Source organism: Amblyomma mixtum, chromosome 8 (assembly GCF_055824585.1).
Source record: "Amblyomma mixtum isolate Tamu chromosome 8, ASM5582458v1, whole genome shotgun sequence".
Taxonomy (NCBI): domain Eukaryota; kingdom Metazoa; phylum Arthropoda; class Arachnida; order Ixodida; family Ixodidae; genus Amblyomma; species Amblyomma mixtum.
The window spans coordinates 85,509,473-85,530,001 of NC_143019.1; the positions used below are offsets into that span (position 1 = coordinate 85,509,473).

General features: G+C 44.6%; 1 protein-coding gene across 1 annotated transcript in view; it reads left to right on the plus strand.

Moving 5' to 3' along the window:
* Positions 1–20,529, plus strand: part of LOC149333279 (cytochrome P450 2U1-like) — a 52,304-nt gene that overhangs the window by 31,527 nt on the left and 248 nt on the right. The window contains exons 4-7 of the mRNA XM_089557696.1: positions 2,664–2,968; positions 4,839–4,954; positions 7,783–8,041; positions 14,274–14,464. Of these exons, the coding sequence (XP_089413822.1) occupies positions 2,664–2,968; positions 4,839–4,954; positions 7,783–8,041; positions 14,274–14,464 (871 nt within the window). The remainder of the gene's footprint in view (positions 1–2,663; positions 2,969–4,838; positions 4,955–7,782; positions 8,042–14,273; positions 14,465–20,529) is intronic.

Consider the following 20,529-nt stretch of genomic DNA (forward strand, 5'->3'; position numbering starts at 1 on the left):
GCTTATCACTGTGCGGATATTTTTAAGGTCTTTGGAGCCTGTTCCTGGATTGGCTAACCCTATATTTACAACGAACCCAACTCTCTTCTTTGGTACTCCCTGGCGTCGGTATAAGCTCCCTCAGGTGGTGTTCACTAACTCCCTGCTGTCAAATATTTCTGTTTCAATGAGATCTTTAGTACTAGTCAACCACTGGCGGGCTGACACGGCAGTCTTCTTTGATAACACCCTCCCAAGGAATGCTAAGAACCTGCCCGCCAGTATGTTAAATGGGCTCATAGAGGAGTACCTAGACAATTTTCCTAACCATATTGCCGGCTATACAGATGCCTCCCAGCAAAATGAAAAGGCCGCTATTGGTATTTACTCAAGGGCTCTTGATTGGAGCTACTCATTTCGGGCCCCTGACTATACCCCTATTTTTGTAGCTGAGTTTCTGGCCATTGAGTTGGCCTTAATAAGGATTCCCTGCAGTATCACTCGGGTTATTATACTCTCAGACAACCTTTCTGTTTTGGCAGCCCTCGAAACCTCGAGTGATACTCCTATGAGCCGTTCCCTTCAATTTTTTATTCCTCCACATGTTTCAGAAGTTCGCTTTCACTGGGTCCCTGGGCACTGTGGCATTGTTTCTAATGAGAGGGCTGATTTTTTAGCAAAGTCTGCCATTGATGCTCCTATTGTTCCTTTCGTCCCAAATACTGTTCACTTGACTCTAGCACGCTTTCAGTGATTCCAGCGTTTCCACACCTTGAGCCATGAGCCTCTCCTCGCTGCAGCGGATTTTCAACACCTGGCATTTCCTTGGAGTGTGCAGATGTGCAGTTGGAGGCAATGTGAGGTGTCCATGACCCTTTTGCGCTGCAGGATAGCGCGGCTAAATCTTTATTTATGCCGATCGGGGCTTTCGATTTCCAACCTTTGTGAGTCTTGTGGCGAAATTGAGTCTATAGAACATTTTTTCCTCTCCTGCCGGCGGCTCACTGCTCTCCGTAGAATTTACTTGGAGATCCCCTTTGCGCGGCTTGGGCTTCCTCTATCTATTCCGATTCTCTTATCCTTCGGGGCAAGCGCCAAGGGATATGCCCTGAAACCAGTGTTCGATTCTATTCACGATTATATAATTTCACCTGGTAGATTCCTCTGCTAGAATGTGAATTCACAACTTTTCTTTCTCCGTATTTTTTTGTTTTGTACAAATTCTAGCTCTGCGTCCCAAAATTTTAGTTTTAAATGTACTCCATTCCCTGTACATGAGTGCGTTTGTATCCGCTATGCACCCTGGCCAATCCCCCGCCGTGGGTATGTGCCATTAAGCCCGAGGACATCATCATCATCATGATCATGCGGGCGCTGAGCCGTTTGCAGCCAGCGTTGCTCTGTGGAGCTCTCACCCGTAATAAAACCATTTCATCCGCTACATTTGGTGCTAGGTGCTGGGTAAAAACGTCTTGTTTTCGCCAGTGGCCCGCCGCAGCCGCCGTGTAGCAGGTTTTGTACCTTTATCGCCTCAGGGGCTCATATCAATGGCTACCACGCAAGCGACGCAGACCCAGGAACAGCGAGCTGAAGGAGAGACGACCGTGCACCATTCCCTCCTATTCTGCGTCAATTCCGAAGAGTACATTGAAGAATGGCCGTGACATTATGAAAGGTGCAGCAAGTACAACCGTTGGAAGTGTACCGCCCGCCTGTACAACGATGTTTGCTTTCTTGCTGGCACGGCTCTGACTTGGCTTGACAACCACGAGGAAACTCTCACGACCTGGAGCTGGTTTGTTGAAGAAATCACGAAGGCCATTGGAGATACTCTTGCGAAGAAGAAACCAGATGAGCGTCAACTTTCCCAAAGAGCCCACCTAGCCGGTGAAACACACACGCGATACATCGAGGAAGTATTGAAACTTGGTGGCATTTTCAACCGGCAGATACTAGAAGAAGACAAGGTACGGCACCTTGTCTAAGTGATTGCTGAGGACGTCTATAAGTTCCTTATCTCACGAGATACCCTTGCTGCGGTTGCAGATGTCATCAAGCAATGCCTTGCATTTGAGGTGCTTAAGCCCGTCGTAGTGCGCCCATATTCGGCCGTCTTTTCAATGTGACAATCGTGGCAGGCATCAACACCCCCGAGACAAAAGACATCGCTTCTATAGTCAGGAGGGTATCATGCCAGGAGTTGGCTGCTCAGCGGCGACGTACAAATGTTCTGAAAAGAACCACCTTCGCCAGAAAGCTATGTTTGTGGACGACAGGATTGGTACGTTCGGTTGAATTGGGGATGAAACTTAAGTTCCCGTTGGCCTGTGCTTAGCTGCAGTTGTGCTTGTTGACGAGTCGTACTTAACAGAATTCGTTGTATTGAGACGTGCCACGCACGACGTGATCCTGAGTGTTGACTTTTGGCGCGAGTGCTAAGGGAATGTTAAGGCGAGGTTAAGGCCCACCGAGCTTAAAGCGCTAAGACGAGGTTGATGGTAAAGTACGTGCGCTCCTCATTCGTCGCAACTAGAGTGCGACCACATTGAATAGTATCCAATTGCAATTGTGTGGGGATGGACGTTGCGAAAACCACAGCCAACGACGCCGTAGTAGAGTCATCACGCGGAGGTGCACTTGATTTCTGACGTGAATTCTACAATATTTGCTGCCCTATACCCCAGGATGAGCTGCGTCACCTGTCACAGCAAATCGCAGCAAGCAAGGAAGCGCCGCTTTTGGTGGAACAATACTTCTTGGACAGCATCGTGAACATCACGGCCGCGCTCTTGTACGGTGCACATATGACCAGAGACAGCACCGAGAGCCATCAGCTGAGAAGCGCAGTCACGAGAGTACGCCAAGTTATCCAAAAAGGGCAGGTCTACCAGTTTTGGCCGCGCCTGTTGGTGAAACTATGCACGATGTTTCCGTTTACATGGAGCGGTAAAATGAGAGCGGCGATCGAGGAGCTAGAAGACTTCACACTGTAAGGGAACCCATATTTTTTTTGTTTGTTCTAGTAAGAGTTTGAAGTTCAAGTAAATCTAGACGTTGTGGACGCAAACATATAAGGAGGCAAGAAAACCTAGAGAAACGTCTGCAGTTTTGCACGGCTTCAACCCCGTGCTGCGTAGCTCTGGAATCTAAAAATAACCGCTCAAATCGAGCATTTTCGGTACATACTGCTGATTGACTATGGACGTCGGAAGTGGTCTGAAGGCAGGAAGCATTTTATAGATCAGAGCTTTCATCTGGAAGTATGACTGGTTTGTAAGAGATATACTTTAACGTCCCGAAACGAATAAGGTTATGCGGGAGGAAGCAGTGAGGTGCTCTGGATTATTTCTTCTGCTAGGGCTCTTTAAATTAACTGAGATCACAAAGTGCGCAAGCCTCCAGCATTTCTACTCCATAAAAATGGGAGAGCCGCAGCTGGGACAGAACTGTGCTCTTCTGGATCACCAGCCGTGCACCACGACGGCAGGGCTACCGGGTTACGGGATCTAGAATGAAGTTTCCGCCACGATAACCACCTTGCTGACGCAGATACTCTACAAATTACAAGTACCGAATTGCCGTATTGTTTCAAGCGGCCCCTCACTGCGGCCAAGGTAATGCCATTTGCTGATGTGCAGAAAAGCTGAGAATCTGTAAAATGTAGAGTTTATAATGCTTGAATAGCGTTAATAATTAAGAGAGATAGGACAGTTGGTATTGCGTCATCCTAGAAATAAATTGTACAAAAGGTCTCCCTTTCACAGATTTCGTGGAAAATATTTGAGAGGTCGCTTGTTCATCGTAAAGCTCAATAAATTGCAAGAAAGGCAACTCTAACATAATAATAAAGAAGAAATGTGCCGCTGTGTCTCAGGAAACTCGTATGATATGCAGCGGCAGCACGCGTTATTAGCCTTCGAAGCGCTTACCAACACCTGAAAAGTTTCCCAACTTTGAAGCAACATTTCTAATTAGTCGCATGCTTGCATACTAGCGGGAGGGTCATCATGCAGTACACTAAGCGACTGGAAGTACCTGTTAAGCGCTCGGCAGCATCAACTGCCGCAATTACCGTCGTCCTGTTCAAATTTCTCATTCAAGTATGCGTTTAGGCTTAATAATGTGGATTGTACAATGTACGCGTTAAGCTTCTACTCCTCTAGACTTGCCTATTTATTTTTTAATATATTTGTACTTCACGCATTCGACTAACTTTTGGAATGCCCTCCTGGCCCTGAAGGTATTTAAACAAATAAATAATTCTAATGAGCAGGGTAGCAGTTTTTTATTCCATTCATCGCACCAAACAGAAAGTGATAATTTCAAGGCTAGCAGAATGAAACAATCAGCAAGGCTTATGAACAGCGATATTCATCAGGCAGTGCCAATGAATTAAACCAGCGCACTTATGTTGGCCTTGTACGCTTGAGAAATCCGTTATTATTTAATATAGTCATATCTATGGAATAATTATGCTCTCTACAAACACTCCCTTTATAATATATCGAGAGGGCATCTTGAATACTAGAATAATTGAATAAATACGTTCCAAGGCTACCTTGCAGAATTCTGATGCTCCTTCCCAAAGTTCTATTCTTTAGTGGGCGAGTATCTAAGCATTCCTTTAATTTGTTCAAAACAACAGTTCTTTCCTCACCGAAGGCTTTTTATTCGTGTGAATTTGTCCCCTCTGCATGAATTAGTAACAAAAGCGTTCTGTCGATGCTACAGTGCTTTCTGCTTTTTGAATGCTATGACTAATTTTATTAGCAGTTTGAATGCCCAAAGAATTCGGATAGTGGGATGAGTTATTGGTTTGGCTCATTCGCGTTTTATATGTATGAATGTTGTGTTTCCAGGAAGCAGATCAATGATCACCTGGCTGCCACATCTGAAAAGCAGGACCGTGAATTTATTCGAACTTACTTGAAGGAGGCAGACGAAGCAAAAGTTGGTCCAAACCCAGCGTTTCAATGTAAGCTTTCTTATTCCTGTTTTTTTGCGGCCCACATCTTCATTGAATTCCAACAGCAGCGATACGCTTTCAAGTCAATATAGGGAGCATTTTTGCAATGGGAATGTTCTTAATCTACCCACAGCGGTTGCTCAGTGGCTTTTGTATCCGCCTGCTGTTCGCAAGGTCGCGGGCTCGATCACAGTTGCGCTGGTCGCATTTCAATGAAAGGGAAATGCTATAGGCCTGTGTACCCTGTGATGTCAGAGTAAGTTAAAGAACCTCAGGTACTTGAAGTTATCCCGAGCTATCCATTGCGGCATACCGCATGGTCTGAGTCACTTCGGGACGTTGAACTCCAGCTAACGCATAGCCGTGACACAAAGTCCTACCCCGGCATCATGTAACCGTGGAGCGTAAAAATTGCCATGTGCCCAGAGATTCACCCTCTGGAGAGCACTGTTGCATCATCCAGGTCCGGAATGTGCCCCTTTCGGAGCACCCTGTCGTAAATGTACGCCCGGACATCTACCGGCCTCCCTCCAGGCACGCAAGTCTGCCGATCCGCTGCGATCTCCTCCGATTCTACACGCATGCAGGCGCAGACCATAGCTTCTCCGCAGAAGGTGGGGTGCCTAGAATTGCCATCTCAGACGAGGTCCGTGCAAAGTAAGCGGTGTGGTAGTCAGAGTGTCTACAAAATCAGCGCTATGAAAATGCTGCCTCCGCATGAGGTTTGCCATTAATGACCACGATCGCCGAAGCCTTTGACTCGCCCGTAGCGTAACTTTTCAGTTAATATTTTTTGAGTTCGCTTATTGGCCAGGGTCGTCTTTGCATCATAATCTCAGCGCTGTCAGTTTCCAGTGGCCGACGCTTGGCTGCCTGGGCAGGTGCGGTCGAGATAGCATACGTCTCTTCGCTTGAGGGACGTGGGATTCGTAGTGAGGCGCGAGATATCGTTCGCAAACACACTACCAGCTTTAAATAATTGCAGCGTAACGACAGGATACACTCGTTCGTGTCTGCTGTGTGTGCTGTGCTTTAATTACGCATTCTATATTGGCCCACCAGCAAAAGGCACAACCTAAGCAGCAAAAAAAGGGCACTTTTAAATGGGGCTCGTGTTTTCACTTATAGTATGTGTTCAATTATTTTCCCTTGACGTTTGCTTGGTGGAATAGAAGACCGCTTTTCGGAGTCAGGTTTCACGCGAGTGAAGTGATATTCCCTCTTCCTGGCAGACAGGCATATTCTTGTTTTATATTTTTTAGATTTTGCTCTTGCAACACTGTTTGTTTTTATCTATTTCCAGCATATTTCAGGTATATACTGATGAATATTTCTGCTCCAATGCAATTCTGCATTGGCCTGTGTTATGTTTATTGCATGTGGCCAAGACAAGACTAATCGAGCGCGTAAAAGTAAAACATATATGGTATTTGTAGCTGAAGTTTTCATTACTTTTCATTACAGCATTCTGCGGACAGACCATGTACGATCGATAACTGGATTCTTGTATGTTTCTTTGTTTATAGGGTTTTAACGTCCAAAGTGACTCAGGCTATGAGGGTCGTCATAGTGAAGGACTCCGATAAATTCGACCGCCTGTGGTTCTTTAACGTGCATTGACATCGCACAGTATACACGGGCATCTAGCATTTCGCCTCTATGGAAATACGAACGCGGCGGCAGAGATGGAACCCGCCTCTTTCTGTTCATGAGCCGAGCGCCATAACCGTTGAGCCACTGCGGCGGTTGATTACTGAACTCTGTCAATGTGATAGTTGGAAGAGAGCATCACGATTTCTGTTAAGTCTTGGGAAGATACTATGACTTCGCCGCCAATGTGAGAAGGGTGTCTGTGGCAGCGTTTTGGTCTCCACGTGATAACGCCTAATTTTGTTCCACATTTATGACTGCCGCCTAGCAGCGCATCATGTTTTTAGAGACTGGTGTGACTTCATGATGCATAGCTGCTACTGGCGGCCTCAATTGCACTAAGCTACCTTTAAGGCTATTTTTGTAATAACAAGCGCCGTTGATCTTATTTTTATGGCGCTGCTATTGGCCGCCGTATAAGTTGGATAAAAAGTTTTTAAGTTAGCAGGCCTGCTATTGATTACCTATTCTGGCGAGCCTTTTTGAGATACTCTTTATTGCAATTTCCCTCTTTAAGAGGGGGTTGCACTGTCCATCCAGAGCCTCATCCAAAGCCTCAAAGTAGACACTTCGTCAGAAATAACAGTTGAGCATTCAAACTGAGGGCAAAGTAGACAATTGTAAGAATTTTTGGCGTGCCAAACAAGAGTAATAAATTCCATGATCAACATGCACGACAGATGTTTAACGTTTGTGAACCTACATGTTCACGGCGAGAGTTAATAAAACAAAGGCCTAATCGTTGTTAGCCTTCGTGATGGCCCTGTGGTTACATCGTGCGACTGCTGGCTCCAAAGACGCGGATTCGATTCCTGCCGGGGCGGTCGCATTTCTATGGAGGTGAAATCCTAGAGGCCCATTTACTGGGCGATATCACTGCACGTTAAAGAATCCAGGATGTCGAAATTTCCGGAGCCTCCCGCTACGAAGTCTCTCATAGCCCGAGTCACTTTGGAACATTAAACTCCATAAGAAAGACCAAGCCTAACCGTTGTCACCTCTTATATCATTTTTATCCAGCTTCCGAAAAAAATCACTTTTTCTCAAAGGAATTTTTCACACTGAGTCGAGATTGCTTTTCAATATAGCACCCCTTCAACTCCGAGGTCGCGTTTGCAGATGGTTCACTCGATGACTGGGCTAAAGTAGTTTTTGTTGGTATAATGTGATGTATCATTTAATTGCAGGCCGGTATCTGGTGGGGAATATCGTTGCCTTAATTATTGGCGGCACATTTGGCACGACCCGCTCTATAGTAGCGCACATGGTTATGTGTGCGGCCCAGCGACATGAGATTCAAGACAGAGTGCAGCAAGAAATTGACGAAGTAATAGGTGCCAGCAGAACACCCAGCTGGGAAGACCGAAAAAGAATGCCGTTCACAATGGCCTGCATTTGGGAGATGGAACGATGGAATAAGAGCACCGGTTTGGAACCGGCACTCACGTAAGTATAGGCCAATGTCTACCCTACAACTTAATAGTAACTCGCTCCACAAGAGCAGAAACCTAGAGAAAAGATTACGAAATAAATTGCGTGAAGCATTGTGATCAATGAATTGCTTGGTGCGACATTTCAAATATCGACATATATTGCAGCGTAGATTGGAGTGCAAAGCCTTAAGAACAGGAAAACGATTCGGTAATAAATCAAGAGAAAAACAAACATCGAACGAGCGATGTAATTGCAGTAGGATTTCAGCAGACATAGTAACAAAAAAGCCTGCGTGAGAGTAGATGGCGGAATATTCTGAACTCGCGACATGTGAGTGAATTACTAGTAGAAGGCGGTCAGACCTGGCGCAAGGATGGTTTATTTGAAGATCAGTGATTTAGCCTTTTTAAGCATGAAATGCTTTTAGCTCTCGTTGTGGGCAGTGTGGTGACGTCACGCCGAGACCGAGAGCAAACATCCGGGCACTGAATTCCACTCATCCGGGCACTGAAACGTGAGCATCCGGGCACCGTACGAGATTTAACGTGATTCAACGAGACTCTCTAAAGCCCTCCTACGGGACTGGCATACAAGCGCCGGCTGCTCTGCAAACGATTCACAAAAATTAACTGCTGCCAGTCTCTTCTCAATGTTCATCAGGATATCACTCGAGCTGTGCATTTCATAATGCACGGAATTATAATTTCCGATTTCTAATAACGCGTGCAAAAAGCACATACATGCCACGATACACTTCGTTGTCATACATGATCTGATAGGGGCTTTGAGAGAAGGCCGCTTAGAGAAAGAGGGGAGCTCCAGGGCGAGAAGGGCTTTCAACGGAGAACTCTTTCGCGCCGTCCCCAAGGATGGCGCTACGGTCCTACACTCACGCACGTAAAAGACCGGCCGCTGGACCTTCAGGTCGTCGCGACGCGCGTCTTTACTCTGTCGTTTACTCTGTCCTCTTATCTTTCAACTCTCTTCTATCTGCAGGTGGCAGCGGTGGTGGCTCGGCTTGAGCCAGATGGCAGGCCCGTGCACTTTCCTTTTCATCCTTCTCTCACTCGCAACCAACCTTCAGGTCATGCCGTTTCCCCCTCTGGCAGGCAGATGTATACACGCTCGCGGAGTATTCGAACGCGCTGCATATACATTCTTGTCAGGCCTGCGTCTCGTCAAGTAAGGCTCAGATCTGGGCGAGTTGGTATGCATTCATACTGGTGAACAGCGCAAAAAAGGCGGGACAACAACAAGACAAGCGCTGACTATCAACTGGGTTTATTGAAGGACGGAAGGGTATATATACAAAAACATAACACCAAGAAGTAAGAAGATAGTGTGAAAAGGGCCCTGAAATTCTTGTCTCGTCGTGTCCGCCTACGCTTCTGCATCGTCCTGCATTACAATGACGCCACGGTCACAGCTGCGTAAGCCGAGCAATGGAGCCTGATAAAACGAGAGATAGTTAGCGTCTTGCGGAAAGCGATCGCTTTGCGAGTGATACGCCACAGAAGAAGACTGCTCGCCCCTGCCCTGCCGACAGCGAACACTACACCCATTTCAAGATTTTAACTAGTACCATCTACAAGCAATGTGTTATGCCCGTAAACATTTCATGCTTACTCTACTCTTGGTTACGGGAGAGGCAGAGATTTTTTTTGCTGCAGCCAGATTCATGAGATCGCTGTAACAATAAAAACAAGCACGGCATAAACACGGGTAATTGCCAGAAGTGCGAGAATTAGGTTTCAATGGTTGTACTGGTGCACTTTTGAGGAACACCAAAACGGAATGAGTGTGCAAAGTACATCGCGAACTGGCGACTGTTTTTTAATGGAGCAGGATTCTTTTTTTTTACAGGGGGTACACATGTGCCTCCTGTCGGATACCAAAGATCAAAAGGAAAAAAAACAGCAGAAGAAATAGAAACGAGAAACAATTCAGGCAGGTCTACACAACGGAAGAAATATCTCGGTATCCTAAGCAATTCCACTTCTTTTGCTGACAGCCACTACGACACGCCGCTAATGTACTTAGTTGCGCCTACTGATTTGATTTCGAAGGCTTCGGCTATTTCCTTTTCTGTTTTGTTGCTTGAATAGAGTAAGAAAGCTGCTCTTTCAAATAATGCATGCATTTCTCGCTTCGGTTAGAATGTGACAAGAAGAGGCCAACTTTCCTGGGTGAGTAATGGATCGATAGCTATTTGCATGCTCATCAAGTCTTTTGTTTATGGAACGGGGGTATTGTCCAACCTACTTAATACCCCAAGACAGCGCTATGCAGTATACAACACCTGTGTCACATACAACGTGCTTGTTCCCATGCTTGCTGCTACTGGATAGGGCTCTGGGGACACCGCCACGATTTTTCCTTTTTGCGCAAAACTCAATAGATCTTTAAAATGAACAAACCAAACAAAATAAACAAAACACATAAACAAAACACTTGGTAAGCATGCCAAAACCTGTCGATCCTTCGCTCACACAGTAAAGTTGGCCTCTCATAGAAATTTCTGAGACGAATGCATGCGACTGTCTGAAAAAAAAATTAGGAGTCACTTTGGCGACTAAAGTGGTGCAAGGCGAAAGCCTGAGTACAGCATTCTGCCACGAATGTGGTTCTGAATGATGATTCGAGTGCTACCAGCGAATGACGCGTCCATTGGCTGTCTGCGTGTGTTACTGATGTGTGGTTAACATGTTAAGCTTCGCCTGTAAGAGTGGAACGCGACAGCGTCTTGCAACGCTGCCAGGGAGTCCACAGAACGCCATCGCCAATACGGCTGTACGCCTTGCTGGACGGTAAATTTATTTTTTGAGGAAAGGAAATGTATCTCTCTCGCATATCTGGGTGGGCACCTGCACCTCGCCGTAAGGGAAAGGGGGAAGATGGGAGTGAACGAAGACGCCGTATTAGCTAGACGCGCCTTTGTTCATTCCAAACCATTCAGCTGGCATTACGGAGTGGCTAGCGTGCTCGTATCGCACTCCGGAGACCCTGGTTCGATTCCCCAACTCGACCAATTTCGTTCTCGGTTTTATTGATTTATGCGGTCTAACTAGAAAGGTTAATTAGGCTCTTTCATATTTATATCATTGTATTTCTATGCATCGTGTTCTGTCATTCACTTGTCAAATGTTGGAACTGTCTAGGATGTTCGACACAACGTATATGAAACGAGCAACGTCGAACTGAGTGGGGAAGTGCGTGGTGGTGGAGCGAACGCGGCTTCGTACTTACCTGTTTTTTCAGCAGCGTCTCCTTCCGCGGACGCTGTTGTCGCTGCGGCGCGCGTCTTTTCTTTTCCTCTGTCTTCTGACCTCTTCATTCTCCTCTATCTTAACAGTCCCACTTAGTTGGAGCATCACTATACGATCCCTTTGATTGGTTGCATGGTTACTAGCCAAAGTAGAATTGGCCCCATTTGAAATTCGCGCACTGTGACGTCACGAGCGTTTCGACCAATTGAAAAGCGTGACATTTTCTGTCGACAACTCCTGCTTACAACGATGAGGCATTAAAGGCTTCCGCCTTAAAACAGCTCTCGTATCCTATTAATACACTAAATCTAAAATGATTATAGTCGGAAGCCTTGAAATGAAAGCAGCGGGGGATGACAAGTGCATCAGCATTGTGTCGTTTTCACTGTCAGTAAAGAAATGGAACTGCTTAGGCTATCGACATGAGTTCGTTCCGTTGTGTAGATTTGCTTGCTTTATTGTTTGTCGTTTAAATTTTTTTCATCTGTTTTCTTTTTCGTTGCACCTCTTTTTTGCCCGACCGGTGACACATGTGCAGCCTGTGTAAAAAAAATGGATCTTGCTCCATTAAAAATCAGTTGTCAGTTAGCGCTCTGTATTGGGGCCTAGTTCTGTTTTGGTGTTCGTTAAAACTGTAGGGCGGTACTTCAGGGGCTAATTGCCGATGCAGGAAAGGAATATCCCTGCTTTGTAAACACTTCACAGCACTAAGTGGCTGCATAAGTTTGATGGAGTAAAGCAAAAGCTTCATTACTTATAGATGAGCGGATAGTTTTTCTCACGAAAAAATCTGAACAAACCGGGTTCTTAGCTATTACCGTCACTTGATTATTTCTCACGACTAGGCAATAAGCATACTTCTAACAAAGGACGCTTTAAGGTGTACATTCTACTTTCAATCAGAGATTGCCTTTTTTCACTAGTCAATATTTAAAATATTATTCTCTCGCGAGTACGATGACGAGATAGGCATAAGTTCCTGAGTAGACACTAAATAGTAGACACCACAACACATTGGCGCCTGTCCTTCATCTCCTCGCCTTTTTTGTGTGTACTTGTAGCGCCATGTCTTTCTCACAAATACAGAAGCAACCAGGCCGGCAATATACGTCATTAAAAGTAGTGAAACGCAATCGCCGCATTTTACAGGTCACTTCAGTACCTGGTTAGGCACTCTATAATCATCCCAAAAAAGCATTTCCAAATAGGCGCATTCAGATACTATTTCTCTCTCCAGCCTCCGCTCCAGTGCCGCAGTAAATACGAATAAAACACAGGTGAGGAAAAAGGCAAAGTGACGCCCTTCAGTAAATCAAAACTGAAATGACATGAACTAATTTTTTTGTAGGTACCGGGAACTATGCATACTCCCCTGAAATAAAATCATCACTCAGCAAATCTATGGACGCCCGCAGGAAAATGTACACGAAAGTTGACAACACAGTTTTGAATATTGAGAAAGAGTAAGAATTACGCGCTCAAGAGAAAATAATGAAAGCACCGGTTTACTGCACATATTCGCTGTAGATGTGTACAGCCCATATTTACAGCACATTTTCACTATCCATCCCAAACTCTACCGCCAAAGTTAAATCATTTGGACTCAAAATTGTCCAATTCGACCAAATTATTGCGCACATAACCAGCCAACCATAATAACCAACCATCTCAATACATATGAAGAATAAAGCCAAGTTAATAGCACATAACGCATCACGATGCATATTCTACACCTGTGAGCACCGTGCATCAGTTCGAAACACGGTAAAAAATATTGTTTAATTCTTTGCTTCAGGGAGAGTTGTCTTATCATATTTATTAACTAGTGTCGGCGAAATATATTTGTAAATTCAAGCTTGTATTTGGCGTGGAAGTCTAGTATTAAACATAACGAATGGCTATTGACGAACTAACTTGCTTTTCCTTGCTATTATAAGAGAGTTGCGGCTAGAGATTATGCAGGACAAAAGGAGAGCCACTTTAACAAGGGGTAATGTGCAGTTTGAATTACTCCGTATAAACAAAGTATATTTCTTGTTGTTGCTTTAGCAACAAAGATACATAGCGTAATTTTTTTTTGTATTACGGACGCTAGGAATCAAAACAGACTTTTTCAGTAAGGGACAGTTCAATATTTGTGCGCAATATATTATTACAGACGTCATGGTAGCGTTGGACGACTTCAATACTATGTGAAGCACGTTATCCCTCAAGAAAAAAGTTTAAAAAGTCAGTTGATATCCGAATGAGTCTCGTAATGAACTTCAGAAAACGAGGAGCAAGTGTTAACGTTTCGTCATCCGAATATTATACTTAAAACATGTATTATGCTCACTAAAATCAGAGGGAAGTAAGCAATCTGTTCCCAAAATTGTGGCACCCGCTTATTTTTTTATTTGAAACTTTCATCAATGGCTGATAGACTTGTTTTTTTTCCACAGTGGAATATGCATGTTGCATTGAAGCCCCGGAGCGGCCGGGTAACCACCGGCGTTGAGATGGTTCTAAGCTTTCCCCTGGCCTTGTGCTAGGTTATTCGGGGTGAAATGCTTGAAAAATAGGTCTATGACCCCAACCTGTGTAAAAAAACACCTTGAGCCTTGCCGTTCTCTACACAGTGCTGTCGTTTCGCCATTACATCTCAGCCTAATCATCATTATTATGAGTAACCTTGACACCTGGACATTTCATGGGATAATAGAAGCCAATCTAGGGTGCACGAGAACTTTTTGTTCTTTTGAAAAAAGTAGTTTAAAGTAAAACACAAATTAAATTCGTGAAAACATAGGAATGGCACACTCTGTTTTATCTGCGTAAATAAAGAAATCATTTCTCCACGTCTTGAGTTTGGTGGCAATGCATGTAATGCGTGGGCCTTACTAAACCATTTTCTGGATATCTGAAATAGCGAGAGTTCTTCAGCGCTCATTCCTCTACGTATCTGACGCGTTTTTCGGAATTCATTTTTTCGGTGGCAGGAGCAGCCATGATCTGTCAGTGGATAACTTTTTCATACCGAGAGGTACTGTGGTGATTTTCAACCTTTGGGCCGTGAACAACAATCCTTCAGTGTGGAAAAATCCCCACCTTTTTGACCCGACTCGATATTTGACGGAGGACGGGACACTCATCCGTAAAATGCCAGAGGACCATGTCGCATTTTCCGTAGGTGAGTAAAGTATTGGTGTGACAGTTTAGCCACAACACTGTGCAGTGTGCTTCATCATTAGCTTAGACCAGCCATGTAGAAATCGCGGTGAGCTTGAAGGTTGTGTTCGCAGATATATACAATACACAAAAAAAGAAATAAGAAGGAAAGGTGACCACTTCAGCACCACTCTTGTATTGTAGTCGAAGCATGGTTAAACAGCCCCATTCAAAAGCGAACAGATCAATACCTAGGTATGCTGATATGTGCGTAAGTAGTCAAATATGAACCAGACAATAATGTACTTACAAAAAGATCGCAGGCAGTAAGGCATTGTCAGAAACTGCGGTGAGAAAATGAAACCTCTTGAGCTAAGCAGGGCTAATTTAAGGACTAGTCTGTTGTAATATTTCCAAAAGCAATCCTGAACATGCGCTGACATCATATCTGCTCTTAAGCTACCACAAGTGTAGTGGCTGGTTGTGATTCAGGCAGGACAATAGAACAAGTTGATGAGAAGGCCCTTTCCAGACAACATTCCGAAAAGAAATAGCACACTATTCAACTTTCACATCTGACATTCGGGTAACAATAGTGAGCCCACCTAAGAACAAAGAACAACTGCTTTTTCTGTTCGTGATTCTGCAGATTAAATCTCAAACATTAATAGGAATAGCTTATTTGCGGCAACAAAAGTATCTGGAAACACTTATGGCTGTCTTTTTGAAACCATAGTCGCTGAAGAACACAAAATCGAAGCTAATGCTTTGGCTCGAGTGAGCTGGGCGTGCCTGATATGTGCATCGTAGGCATTTTGGATGGGCACTGCGGCCCACTGAACAGCAGGCTGCATTGCTTCAGCCAAGTGGCTTGGCGGGGAGCCTGCAGGCTTATTTGTTTTGAGGGCACTCGTACCCGCACCCCCCGGGTCTGAGTGGTGTGTGTGTGTCAGTACCCTTTGTATAGTAATGACAGAAGCCAACAGCCACAGAAACCAAGTAGCACGGGGGATTTTTTTAATAATTTATTTACTTTGTGGTGTTGATCAATTTAGAATATTACTGAATATGTTATCGCTTGAAGCTAATTGATTAGAAATGCAGAAGAAAAAACAACCACGTGCCACCGGTGGGATCCGAACCCACGACCTCCGAATTACGCGTCCGGTGCTCTACCTCTGAGCTACGGCGACGGCTATCAAATCTTCTGCTTTCGGGCGTATTTATGTTTACAAGTAACCTAACCTTGAGAGTGTTCATCAGCGCCACCCACGTTCATAAGCGGCGGACGTAGAACGTCCTGAGTTACCGCATGGGTGACGTAGAACGTCATCGAACGGAGAGGGTGGAAGCTGTGTGAGAACCCTCTTATGCTTCCTATGGCATCAAGGCTGCCAGAACCGAGGCCCTCGCTAAGCAATTAAGCAAACAGGGGAAGGGGAATGAACGGCTCGTTATAAATATGACAGAAGCCAACAGCTACAGAAACCAAGTAGCACAGGGGATTTTTAATAATTTATTTATTTTGTGGTGTTGATCAATTTAGAATATTACTGAATATGTTATCGCTTGAAGCTAATTCATTAGAAAAGCAGAAGAAAAAACAACCACGTGCCACCGGTGGGATCCGAACCCACGACCTCCGAAGTAAGTGTAACCGGCTCACGGGGCTAGTGGACACCTCACACACGCAGTGAGAAAGCGAGAGCGCCCACCCACAATTTTAGGCAGTTGTGCGCCTTTATTTTTTTTAATAGAAGTGGAAACCATTTATTTTGAACAATAGAAGTGCGCATAACTGGCCGACTGGATCAGTGGACGCCTCAATCGCGCTTTCAGGTATATGGCGGCTGTGTGTCCACCTGCAAAAAAACGTCATTTCCCATAATATTTCGTGCGTAGCAATGCTAAGCCGGTGTAGCCAGTCAATAAATTCGGTTTCCCGGGAAAACTACGCGTATGCACCTTATCTGGACGGCCATGGTAAGGAAAGTAGGTTCATGACACCTCGTCATCACCACGGCGTGGACGTGCACAAGTGGAACGTACGCGTCTTGCTGAAGGAGAGGGTTTTCCGCATTCTTGTAAAAATTTTCGTTTATAGGCCGCGGCCGAAGCCGACCAAATCGCACTTCAAGCATGCGCATACAATTACACGCGAACACGCGCAGGGAAACCGTGGTACTATAACTATGTGAAACCTCAAACGCCAGCAGTGGACAGAGGAAAGGGCGAGTAACTCTACTTTTTCCGTAGTCTTTCCACTGCCGTGCCGCTCACTTCGTGGTCATAAAGGTTTTGAGATTCTCGGATGTTATCCGGTATCCCCTAAAATAGCAACAGTGTGAGTTGGGCACTTCGCACATTCTACAGTCACCGCTTTTTGCTCATGCGAGGCATCTGGCCTTAGCTTGCGCTAATTCAACAGAAGTTGTTCGTTGTAGTTCATTAGAGTTGCTACATTACTATTGTTCTTCTGACTCTTCAACACCATTAATTGTTTGGTTTTCTTCAGTCACCATCTGTAGGTCAAAGACTAGCAAGGATTTCATCAATCTTTCCGAAGATTTCTCAGGAATGCAAAGAACACGGTCTCTGACTATACTTTTTCCTTAAACTGTTTTTGAGGAAGGAGTTTTGAGGTCAAGGTCTTTACTAAGGGCTTTGGGAGCGGCGTTCTAGATCTTTCTCTCCAAAATGCTATATGGCTGTGGAACGCGTGCAACACAGTTTTACCAATTAATTGAGGTGGCTCAATCTTATCGAGTGCTCTATGCTACTCTTTACTCACTACTTGTTTTCGGGTCTTCTAACTTTGGATTACAGATACACTGCCTTTATTGCAGCCCTCGTTCACGTCGAAATTATGCTGAACTGCAAATAACATTGAATTACGTCGTGGAAGCTTAACTGAAAGATCAAAGTAATTCGTGTCTGCTTTATGGCTTCAGCGCAAACAAGAATGCATAGTGGATTATTAGAAGCGTTTATCCCTTTAGTAGCGCGCAATTCATTCTGACCCAAACGCGATTCGCTCTTCTTCCAGAGTAAGCTGTACGTTTGAGATTTGCAAAGACTGTCGGACACTGAGATACACCAGAGAAAAGTTGCATAGAAAGAAACCACAGCATTTTTAACTTCTATGTGCATTATTCGAACTCCAGCCATCCTAATACGGGAGTTACTTTTTCGCTGCCAAAGCTGTATTTTTGCGTCTAGGAATATTTGTTGTTGTCGCGCCACATAGCTACGAGAGCTGCAGTTTGCGTTTTCCTGTCAACTCGTACTGCTCGAGGTGTATTACCTATTACATCGGTATCTTAGTAAAAGGCGCAAATTGTTTTTTTCTTTCCTAAACCCTTTTAGTTGGGATTTTTCGTTACTATCAAAAGAAATGTTTTTCTGGCTAAACAGCGCACTTAGTGGTCAAGAAAAACAATATATTAATATTCCAGCGCAAAATACCGGTGAGAAATAATTTACAGGGATGTGCAAGATATCAAGCAAAGGGTCTTACCTGTTCTAAATAGCAAGATCGAAATGCCAGCACTTGTCACTTGAACTCCCGAAGTATCAGGGAGTCGGTTTTTATTTGAAAAATGCGCATTACGGTTGAAACTGCGGAGAAAAACAAATATTGCAATTGTGCCAAACGCTGCCTTTTTGAAAACGACGTGCGACGTGCTGTGCCGCTTGCTGCTTCGATTATGATTATTTACTGCTTTCTATCGACCCAAAACAAAGAAATCTCTCCTATAGGTGCAGCATACTTTAACAGAGAGTTATGCGTTCGCTCTTTACACAGTTGTGTATAAAGCGCCTTAACTAGCTACATCAATTCATATCGCAATTTTCGACACCAATAGCGAGTAATTACTTATTTGCTGTATTTTCACGGATCAACATTCGCAGCGTTTCAGAAGTATTACATTAAGGATAGTTGCCGGGCCAGTTCTGCTTCAGAAGTCATTGAGTTATTGCTGTCTCATGCTTACGCCTAAGTATTACAGAATCTGTACGAGCACATCCCTAAAGTATTGTGGTCTAAAAAGAATATACTACTTATGGTTTCTTTACGCCATGTTTCATATTTATCGTATTTATTCTCATAACAGATGCTCTGGACAATGACACACCCCTGCGCTAGTCACTACAATTTTGAAATTTTAATTTCGGCTCAGTGAAAATTTAGCTGGGCGTGTTGAAAACGCCGCTCAAACGTGTGTCAAATTTTCAGAGGAACATGGCATTGATGATCTGCGTGTTTATCGCTGCTACCCTCCAGAAAAGAGAACACATCGTCGCTATTCCCACGGGCTTATCAGCCAGCTAAATGGTTGTAGATGTTCCCATCAGGCTTACGAGTGGTCGCTCTTAGCCATCACGTCACGGTACTTGTGTGGCAGCATCGCCACTATTTATGCAAAGAATGCGGCTCAATTTTTACGCGTGGGGTAAAATAAAGCTTTGTATTTTGGCATAAAGCTTTGAACTTCACTGATGTCATAATTGGGATCTTCTGTCAAATGCCACTTCTGGAAAACTTCAATACAAGCGGTTTAAACCTTAGCCCTTCACAGGTTTTAATATATAGTACATTACTAAACACCTTGCATGAATCTCACCTGAACTTCGTAAACAACACTTTCGCGCCCCTTTCTCAGGCATACCAGGAAAATTTAGTATAACATGCCTTCACCACGCACATGCGCAGAATGCCCAATCGATATTAAAGGTGTGCCGACTAACACTCTGCTGTGTAGTCTATGCAATACTTAACATTTGGTTTATGAGCTTTACAATCATTATCTTTCATTGCACTTTTTTAGTATGAATGATGCATTGTTTGTTTCTTTTTGTCCGTTATAGTGTAATCGTATTTGTTGCAAGTGTTCCCCGTCCCCTTCGCCATGTACGCGTACAGTCTCTTTCAAAAGTCTATATCTCTAGGGGTTTGCCCCAAATTTACGCAGGGAGGCCATCACCGCCCCGGTGCAAGTCCTAGTTTCAGGCTTAGCGCTGTGAGGACAGTCTCTCACCATGAACTCATATGGAATCTGACAAAGCATAACAGTCCCTGCGGGGGCGCGTAAATAGAATGGTGTACAGATATCCATAGTGCAAATAGGCAACTGCACGTTTGAGCAATAAGACTGACAGGCCTTCATTAAGTGTATGCAACATTGGTGGTGTTGCACTTGTGGTAGGGTCCATATTAATGCCCCGCTTTGACTACCTTGCCTCGCAGGATCACAGTTCGTGTGCACAATGACTGACCGCTAGCAAGAATACAGTTTTTGGGCTCAATTTATCCAGCGAAGTCCTTTCTCTGAGCGTTTTGGGTCATGTCCTGTGCCAATGTAGAGCAGAAAATGTGTAAAGCCAGCGGGACAGCCAGTGTTGTTCCTTTTATTCTCGAGTTATCCCACATATTGGGGCGTAGACGTCATCCTGAAGCCATCTCGAACTTTCTAGTAAGACTCTCTGCTCTCTGCCCGCCTGATGAACCAGCGATGACTTGCCACCCGGGCGAGGCGAAAAGCAGAAGCCAGAGCGCCTCTGGGTTGTAAGGGATCAGCGTGGGGTGCAAGAACTAATGTTTCCCCAGCGAACACACAATCAATCAACCTCCTGCTTACTGCTTGAATCGACTAGCAGTTGACTTTTACAGCAACACAGCGGTGTAACAACGCCTACTTGACGACAAAGAAACTAAACGGCCAAAACATAACGTTTCACCTCCAATGACCAAAGCTCTTTCTCTTCATAGTGCTTTGGTCGTTTTTCCAAGCTATTTTACTATGAAATTGTATCCTGCGAAACGGGCCGACCATAGTTTCGGAAAATGAGGTGTAGAAAGTGTTTGAATTTCTTCACGCGTTGGGACGCAAGGCTCTTAATGACGATTACTGTCGTGAACGTGTCGTCCTTGAGGACAGTCAACATTATTCGGCCCTCTTCCAAGGACCGCGCTCTATCAAAACAACGGGCCTGTTAGTTGGCAACAAAAGCAGCGCAGTATATGTTCTAGTACGTTAGAATGGCGCTTTGTGGAACTGCTGTTTTTAGTCCAGACAAAACTGATCA